We start from the raw sequence: 9076 nt of genomic DNA, 5'->3' as shown, positions 1-9076 counted from the left end.
CAAGCGATTCTTGTCACAAATCTATCGTGTGAGCATTTTGTAGCGAAGATAATCCTAGCCCTAGAAATCGGTCCCCAAGATCATTTTCCAGGAATGCGGCAGGGCGGTATGGTATGCAATTTCGAGCTTTTACGTAGCTTTTTCCCCTGAACGATTCGCATGCCCTGTCCCAAACTCGCGGCACCTAGCCCGGTTCCTGGGAAGACCGCCTGTTAAAGCCTCGTGATTCGGCAAGGTACTGGTTGTGCACAGTAATTCAGCGTCGTAGAGCAATAAATTTCTGATCTAACCAGCTCAAATGGATCCATCAATCTTTCACTGAACTCTAAGGAAGGCGCTGTGGTCCCCACCAGCAATCCCACTTTCAAAGCCGGAAAAGAAAAAAAATCAGGGTTACTAACACGGACTTACCCTTTCTCTCTCCATCCCAAAGCAAAAAGACACGGTGCAACCGCAGGGCGCATATCCACGTTGCACAGGCTCACTATATGAGCCAGGATTCACTCATTCGGAAGAAAGTCTAACATCGGCATCAGTTGCGAAAAAAGCTGTCTTCGGACTACTGGCAATCGCGCATGCGCCAGCCGCCGCTTCGCTTCACCCTCTCCGCCAGCCGCTGACTTCTCAGACGGAACTGACTGCCCGTTGGTCGCGGATGCACCCCTAGTCAGCACTTGGCTTTTTGCCCCATTGTGCTGTCCACCGGGCCACTGTTGCCATCACCATTCGCCTGTTTGCATCCATCCATTTGCACCACTTTCGGCCTTCTTCCCAGCCCGAGCCCGCCCTCTGCGTGCTTCTTAATATCCCGTCGAGCCGGTATTTCTAGAGCTGCCCAGGCAGCTCGCCTTCACCACGTCTTCCCAAAAGAAACGGAGGATTACCCGCCAGGCGACCAGGGAGCACAACAAGCCCGACGACTTGGTGCTGCCCTCCACTGAAGACGACGCCGATCCCACCTTCTCTTTCTCTGTAGCCTCGACGACATCTGGCCTCTCCACACCCCCTTTCGCTCGTGCCGACTCGCTTCCCCCCTCTGGCGTTCCGCCGCGGCTGCAGACGTACAGTTCCTTCGCCGATTCTCCCTCTTCGGCGGCAAGCTCCCCGCGTGCCGCCTCGGCCGATTTGTCCGTCGACTACGACCGGCACGCAGACGTGGTTGCCGACTCCGCCCCGACCCCGCAGCCGTCGGATTACGGGCCCACAGGCAACCAGTCTCCAGCTCTCCATTCGGCTCGACGCATTCTGATGGGCGGTGCAGCCGATTTCCCCCAGCGGTCCTCCTCCCCGCTCAAGCGCCGGGCATCCAGTATGGAACCAGAACAGGAGAATGCAGACGCGAGGGAGGATGTGGATATGATCACGGCGCCAGATTCCCAAGGAAGTGGATCGGAGCAAGGAACAAGGCAACAGCAGGACGAGCAAGAGACCGCAGGCTCCGGTACCAGTGACCGGCCCGTGGCCAATGTGGCCGAATTGCCTCTCCGGACTGGTGAGATCGCCGCTTCCCCGGAATGCTAACAAGTTCTCTGCTGATCGTCTTGGCAGATATTCCTCCCGTAGACCAACAAATCAAGACAATCGAGGCTCTTGTCAAGGCTTTTTCAGAGACTCCTCCGAAAGAGGGCGACGAAGCCTATCTCGTGTCTCGACAATGGCTCAGCCGTGCGCAGGCTTGTTGCCCCGATGCGAAGCATGCCACCAAGGGAAACGTGGAAGGATCTCCAGGCCCTGTCGATAACTCAGACATCATACAGGCAATATTTACCGACTCCAATGGCACCCTTTGCGTCAAGTTAAAGCCGGGTATGGGCACCGAGAACTTCGAGCTGTTTCCCAAGGATGCATGGGATCTTCTCATGTCATGGTACGGCTTGGCCCCTGGACAAACGCCCATTGTTCGATTCGCCCACAACACGGCGCCCGATTCCGTGAGCGTCCCGACTATTCAGTTCGAGTTCCACCCGCCTGTCTTTACAATTCACCGCCTGTGGTCCGCGACAAGCCCAATTCCCATACACCAGGAGCTCAAGCTGAAAAACCCTCCCCCTCCAGTGGTTTTCCAGAGCACTTCGTTCAGCTACCATAACTTCCTGAAGCAGGTGAAAGCGCTCACTGACGTGTCCCTCGACCGGAAAGTACGGGTTTGGAGACTCTTACAAACTATCCCTGCCACGGAGAGCCCCTCTGAACCCCCCGGGATGAAGACCCCACCTGATTCACCGGGACGCACCCCTGATATCCCCAATCGTCCGCCCGCTTCGCCGGGAGCTTGGCCGGCAATGCTTGTCGACGTGGAGACTTTCCTGAAGCTCGAAAGGGATGTTGAGCGCGGTCTGGTTGAGGCAGAGGACACGACCACCAACCCAAACTACAACGGGCGGAAGAGTTTGTCATTGGTAGGCCTCGCCGTCGATCAGACACTTGTTCTTGACGAACAGGTTGATCGCGATTCATATGTTTCTACTTTCAAGGGTAGCAGCATGAAAGACAGGGCGATAGCAACGAGGGGTAGCTCCAGCAGCCTCCCGGCCTTGGCCCGCGGGACCGCGAGCGGGCGCAACAGCCCATCGCCGCTGGGCCCTCAGACCCGGGGCCGCATGCAACAAAAGTCGGGGCGTACGATCGGCTGTGTGGGCTTACAGAACTTGGGCAACACGTGCTACATGAACTCTGCCCTTCACTGCGTGAGGAGTGTCGAGGAGTTGACAAAGTACTTCTTGACCCATGAAGCCCAGAAGGAAATCAATCCGGACAATCCCCTTTCGCACAATGGCGATGTTGCCGTAGCTTATGGCCGCTTGCTGGAAGAGATATACAAGGATCCTGCTCCAAGCTCACTGGCACCACGTCATTTCAAGAGCATCATCGGGCGCTACGCGCCAGCATTCTCTGGATACGGGCAGCAGGACTCTCAGGAGTTCGTCGGCTTCTTGCTCGACGGTCTCCAGGAGGACCTGAACCGCATCAAGAAGAAGCCATACATCGAGAAGCCCGACTCCACAGACGACATGATCAACAATCCCGCAGCAATCCGGGAGATGGCTGCAAAAGTCTGGGATATCACAAAGAAGAGGGATGACTCGGTCATTGCAGACCTCTTTACTGGCATGTATAAGTCAACACTTGTCTGCCCCGTGTGTGACAAAGTTAGCATCACCTTCGACCCCTTCAACAACCTCACCCTGCCGCTCCCGGTAGCCAATGTGTGGTCGAGGCCGGTCAAGTTCTACCCCCTGAATGCTCCTCCCGTCGAGATCGTGGTCGATATCGACAAGAATAGCAGCATCAAGACCATGAAGCAATACATTTCCGTGCGAGTCGGGGTCCCTTTGGAGCGCCTTTATGCGATTGAAGAATTTCAGGGAAAAATTTTTAAGATCTACGAGGATATGGCGACAGTCTCCGAAGAAATCCAGGCAAGCGATGTTCCAGCAGTGCATGAACTCGAGGCCCCGCCTACCAACACACAAGGTGCCAAGAAATTGAAGAAGCCGAAGTTCTTGTCACTGTCCGCCTACGACGATGACGAGGAGTCGCCCTCTCCCCGGGAAGACCCGCTGCCGGAGCGAATGCTTGTCCCAGTACTCCATCGAATGGAGCCAACCGGCCGGAGGCGATATGGGCAGAAGAAGACCTCAGACATTGTGCCTCCGCCGCACTTCATTGTCTTGACACCTGACGAGGCTCGTGACATGGAGGCGATTCGCCGAAAGATCCTGGAGAAGGTTGCCACATTTACAACGCTGCCAGGGCTCTCCACTGCCGACGACACGGAAGGATCTGAGACTACGGACCCTGAGATCATCAACATCGCATCCGATGTGGATTCTGCGGGCGATGCTAAAATCATTGCCCGGTCGGTTGAGGGCGAGGAAGACATTGTGGATGTTAGAATGAGCGATGCAACAAGTGCTCGGAAGACCACCGCTTCCGCGCCACCTGAAGCGTGAGCACCCCTTGTAGGATTGCGTATAAGACCGATTGCCGGCTGCTAACTATGCTCAAGATCATCACCGCTGTTGAAACGGTTTAAGCAATCGCGGCCCAAGTGGATTAACCCACTGGTGTTCCTGGACCCAGAACTGCAGAATATGTTTGACATGAGTTACTTTTCGGAGCAGGACACAGCCGTACCTACTGGGTGGCAGTCCACTTCCGATGAAGCACCCTTGCCTAGGTTGAGCACCAGGCTCCCAAAGCCGGTTCCTTCCGACATTGACATGCGGAGTCCCACGCCGGGGGATGGTTCTGACGAGAGCGGTAGCGAGGAGTCGGCACGACTACCGGCATCTGTGGTCACTCGCATGGTTGAAGAGTCTAGCGACGAGGATTCGGATTTCCCCAAAGTCAAGGTTCGTGAAAGCAACTGGAGCAGAAATCATCTATGAGCAGCGAGCTGATTATGCGTGTTCTTACGTTTGTGTCTCTAGCATCTGCAGTCTCGGCCCAACGGGACGTTCCACAGCCAAGTAAGCGCCCGGGGAAAGAACAAAAAGATGAAGTCCTATAGGACTTACAGTAAAAAGGGCAAGAAGCGGTTTGAGAAGCAACAGCGAGCTTTCCGTCCCAGTCAATCGATGGAGGTGGCCGATATGGAAAATGCCCTTCCCAGCGGCGCCTTGGTCGGTCCCGGTGAGGGACTGATGGTCGAGTGGAATGAGGATGCCTTTGACCGTGTCTTTGGGGGATCGCCGTCAGACAATGGGATGCGGGGAATGAAAACGTATAAGAACCTCACGACCCTGGAGGATCCCGCCCTCGAAGCCAAGAAGAAACAGCGGCAGATGCGTAAGAAACACGGTATCTCGTTGGACGACTGTCTGGACGAGTTCGAAAAGGAGGAAATCCTCTCGGAACAGGATACATGGTACTGCCCCCGCTGCAAGGAGCATCGCCGGGCCAGCAAGAAATTCGATCTCTGGAAGACACCAGATATTCTGATCGTCCATCTCAAACGGTTCAGCTCGAGCGGCTGGCGCAGAGACAAGCTGGATATACTCGTCGACTTTCCCGTCGAAGGGCTCGATTTGACGCAGCGCGTCATCGACAAGGAGGACGGGAAGCAGGAGGTCTACGACCTGATTGCTGTTGACGACCATTGGGGCGGCTTAGGCGGCGGCCATTATACTGCGTTTGCCAAGAATTTCATCGACGGCGAGTGGTACGAGTACAATGGTAAGTTTTCCATGTCCGAATTTGCGCGGCTTGTCAGACTCGAGAATCCCGCTAATGTCCCGAAGATACGTCGGTCCAAAAGCAAGCAGATACCTCGAGAATCGTGACATCGGCCGCCTATCTCTTGTTCTACCGACGCCGTTCCGAAGTCCCTTTGGGAGGTCCCAAATTCCAGGAAATCCTTGACCGTTATAACAACCAGGCCAATGCCGCCGACGAAGACGCGTCGGATTTGGGGGAAGGTCAGCGTCTCGGCCAAGGCTCCTCCCGTCGTGGATCGCCGAGCGCTTTGACCGGAGCAGGTCTAATTCTCCCTCAAGAAAATCGTGGTTTGGCTAGTCTCGCAGACGCCGAGCTCCCTCCGTATCAGTTAAGCACTGCTAACGTCGGGGAGGCCGACGATGAAGCAGAGTTGGGCGGTCCCTTGTCGTGGAGCACCCATGAAACCTTGCGCAACAGCATCGAAGGCGACGGCGAAGACGAGGGAATCGGTCTCGGCGAGTACGACAGTGCCGGTATGGCTGGCATGACATCAGTGCTTGGGCCCACCAATTGGAACTTCGCTGGCCTCGACAGCAAGCCGGACTCGGAGGCAGATGTCGACATTGCCAGCGACGTTGCCCAGAACGACGGGTCATCTGTCAACGGCGAAGTGTTCCATGGTGACCTGGACTCGCTGCTGCCTGTTGAGCCCGGTGCCGAGTACGCCGCGTCCTCGGAACCCGTCTCACAGTTCGCCGAATATGATGACCCGCCTGCCCCGTCGGACGAGCAGCAGAATTACTTGGGCCAGATTGCGGTGGAGACGTGGGATCGAATCCACAAAGTCCCTGCTGCCGGCCTAGGAGACGACCAGGGCAGCGATAAGGTCGCTGAGATACATGTCGGCGACGCCGAAGAGCAGGCGGTGGCGCTGCCGTCGACCGGGAAGCCGCAGGCCTAGAGTGCTGATTCCCTGATAGAGCCCGGCTCCGCGGACGCCGACTTACGTAGGCCGACGCCCGAATCGCTCGGGAAAGATGCCTCGCCTGCTCCGTTAGTTGAGGAGGAGCAGAACTCGGCAAAGGGGCTGTTGCGCGGCTTGGTGGTCGGGTTAACCAGGGTCTGGAGTACCGTTATTTTGCTCGTTTTTCTCTTGTTCCCACGGACAGCGATTCCAGCGATTGGGAATAGACTAAGAAGGGGAAGATGAGATGAGGGAGAGGTAGTCGCTCATGTTACTTGCGGAAAATGAATGGGCTAGGTTTATGACTAGGCTCTGCCTCGCAGCCGCAGAATGCGGCATCATCCGGATTGGGTCTCGGGGTTCTTGATTCTTCGGTTTCTTTAATATCAACCGCATGTCTACTGGCCTTGCTTATGCCTATATTGCCTGCCTGCCAGCCTGCCTGTCATGCCTTGTTCATCCCCTCAGTCGCCTGGCTATTGTTTTGCATGTGTGTGATGGAACCGGTGGGACCTGCTTGGGAACGAAGTTGGGTTCTGTTTGCTACTCGCACTGCATCTCATGGGAAGGGGACGTGGTCGGGGTTTGGCACAACCATGGAAGTCACTCGCAGCACGCCTTGTGCGGAGAGCTATGTTCAGGGACTGGCTGGGCTAGGCTGGATGGGGTTTACATGCGGATTGTTGATCCGGTCTGTCTAGGATCGTTACTTTAGGGGTTTATCCATGTTGGGTCGATTATTACCTGGGAAAGGAGACGATGATGTTTTTAGACAGGCGGTGGTGGTGGTGATGGAGGTGGGAGGTGGTTGTGGTAGCAATGATCGCCGCTGTGTCGGTCGTGGTCATGGTCTGAACTGAACAAACGGTGCAATTGTTGTTGCATTTGTCTTATTCTCATGCTCATGCTCATACATACATACGGATATGCTGCTATGCCATATACATCTACTCGACTTGTCCATGCGGGTTCAGCTTGTTTTGTGCTCCTGCGGAAGAGATTGTAAACGATTGATTGGCCTTCTCCCGCTGCCCCTTTCCTGCTCTGCCCAATCCGGTCACTAAATTGTCTGGTTGTCTGCCGAGTGGGTCGTCAGTCAGTTTGATATGGCATTTGGGGCATGTAGAGAGCTCAGATAGAGGGGTCGTGTTCCTGAGAGGTTCTGATAATGGGTGAAGTGTGTAGGTATCTGTGCGATCAGTCGCGGAGACCTTGTGAAATGGTGTACCGTGTGTTAACCTGGGAAAAGGGGGTCTTGATATGTATGAATGATCTCCGTCTTCAAACTCGAGAATGACGGGTTCTCTCTAAAAATATCCATCTCAGTCGTCTTGCATGCTTCACCCCCCAGATCCCGATCGCGCAATAGGTAGGTGGTGGTTCCTGGTTGGAGGTGTTTCGGCCCTGTCGATCGGGTCATGGTGGCACAAACATGGTTGGGCTTTAACACTTTGACACTTGGACTGGATCTCGACTATGCCTTGCGTATGGATACCTTAGTACTCCGTACTGCCCCCCCGCCTGGAGATATTGTAGGTATGTACAATACGCACATCTAGGTTGGTAGTGTAGCTGATCTTGATAGGTGTTTCTGGGCGCTGGTTCCCGCGGGAGTGGTGTATCCGGTGATTGGTACAACTACCGGATACCTTAACTTCTTTATATCTCGCGAATAGTGTAGAAATTGAGGGAGAGCTAGTGGTTGCTGGTTTGCTTGGTTAGCCAAGTACCTTATGTATTCCACCAGTCCTTGCTTGGACCATTCTACCCTGTTCAACCTCAGGTACGGAGTACTAGTAGATGCAGTACTAAGATGGACTTGGCTACCGCCAGCGGGCATCACTGTATTGCGTCCCAGTCTGGGTGATTTATAATTTACGGTACAGACATAGTCGTTCAGTGGCTAGCGACACGTGGTCAGGGCAACAATGAACACAAGGAAACCGGACATGGCAGACAAACATGCATGTCTCGGATTACGGGGTTTGGTTGCTGCATGTCAAGCAAAGCTGAGCAGTGAGGTCTGAGCGGGCAGCAGAGGTGGGTGTGTGGGAGCGGCCAAATTCCCATCAAAATCTGGGCAGGTTTCCATTGAATCTCACTTTTGGTTTTCTATAATCTGTTTTTGCACGGAAATGTATATATAGACAGTATATACCTACATGCTCTATGTACGTACCAAAATACATTTCTGCCCAAGCAGCAAGAAGCGGGCCGAGCGGCAGTTGGAGGTCGGGCAACACAGCTTTACCAAACGCCCGGTAGACATCGGACTCGGCCCGCAGCAACGGGGGATCGCGCCGGATGCGGAGGACGAGGGGCTGGTAGTGGACAGTAGGCTTGACCAATGCCGAATGCCGATGCACACCAGCCCCAGAAGCACGTATGCAAACCGCCAAGCTCTTCTGCTTGAGCTGTATGATGAGTAAACAGTTTATGTACATATATTTAGTAGTCTAGTGTATCTGTAAACCCCTGAGTTATTTGGCTCCGGGGATCCAAAAAACTACACTACTTGCTCCGTACATATTGCACTCTTCAGTAGTAAGGTAGTGATCGCGGGGGCTGAGCTTGGGTTTCAAGCGTCATGTAACGTTAACGTTAGCTCGGCGTGGCGCGCAAGAATGTAATTGGCGAGCGTCAAGAGGGGCAATGGCAATGTGTGTGTGGCATTCCAGGAAGCGGCACGGTTATAAACGATGGGACGGCCGGGGATCGGGCGCCGCGGTCGACCAGAAGACGGACCCAGGCATCGGACATGATGCAATGTTGCCCCAGGGTGCGTGTGTGCGTGTGTGGTGGGCGAGGTGGGTGACTCCAAACCCCGACGCAAAGGACCAGGAGAAGCCGAAAACTGTCGTGTGCAGAGAGCACGCCCGCTAATGCCGTGCTAATGCTGTGGAACGATTGGAATGTCCCGAAAGGTCATCTTTTTTGCTGCAAGGCAATAAC

General features: G+C 54.7%; 1 protein-coding gene across 1 annotated transcript in view; it reads left to right on the top strand.

Moving 5' to 3' along the window:
* The window catches only part of N656DRAFT_788455 (ubiquitin carboxyl-terminal hydrolase-like protein), a gene marked incomplete at both ends in the record, with an annotated part of 11003 nt that extends 4882 nt beyond the window's left edge, over positions 1-6121 (top strand). The window contains 5 exons of the mRNA XM_064816694.1: positions 830-1492; positions 1549-3949; positions 4010-4355; positions 4500-5178; positions 5244-6121. Of these exons, the coding sequence (XP_064671795.1) occupies positions 830-1492; positions 1549-3949; positions 4010-4355; positions 4500-5178; positions 5244-6121 (4967 nt within the window). The remainder of the gene's footprint in view (positions 1-829; positions 1493-1548; positions 3950-4009; positions 4356-4499; positions 5179-5243) is intronic.
* Between the last annotated feature and the right edge of the window lie 2955 nt (positions 6122-9076).

Source organism: Canariomyces notabilis (assembly GCF_033297395.1).
Source record: "Canariomyces notabilis strain CBS 508.74 unplaced genomic scaffold N656scaffold_6, whole genome shotgun sequence".
In the NCBI taxonomy this organism is placed as follows: domain Eukaryota; kingdom Fungi; phylum Ascomycota; class Sordariomycetes; order Sordariales; family Chaetomiaceae; genus Canariomyces; species Canariomyces notabilis.
Note: the sequence above shows the minus strand (reverse complement) of the source record. Positions and strands in the feature narration are given on the sequence as shown.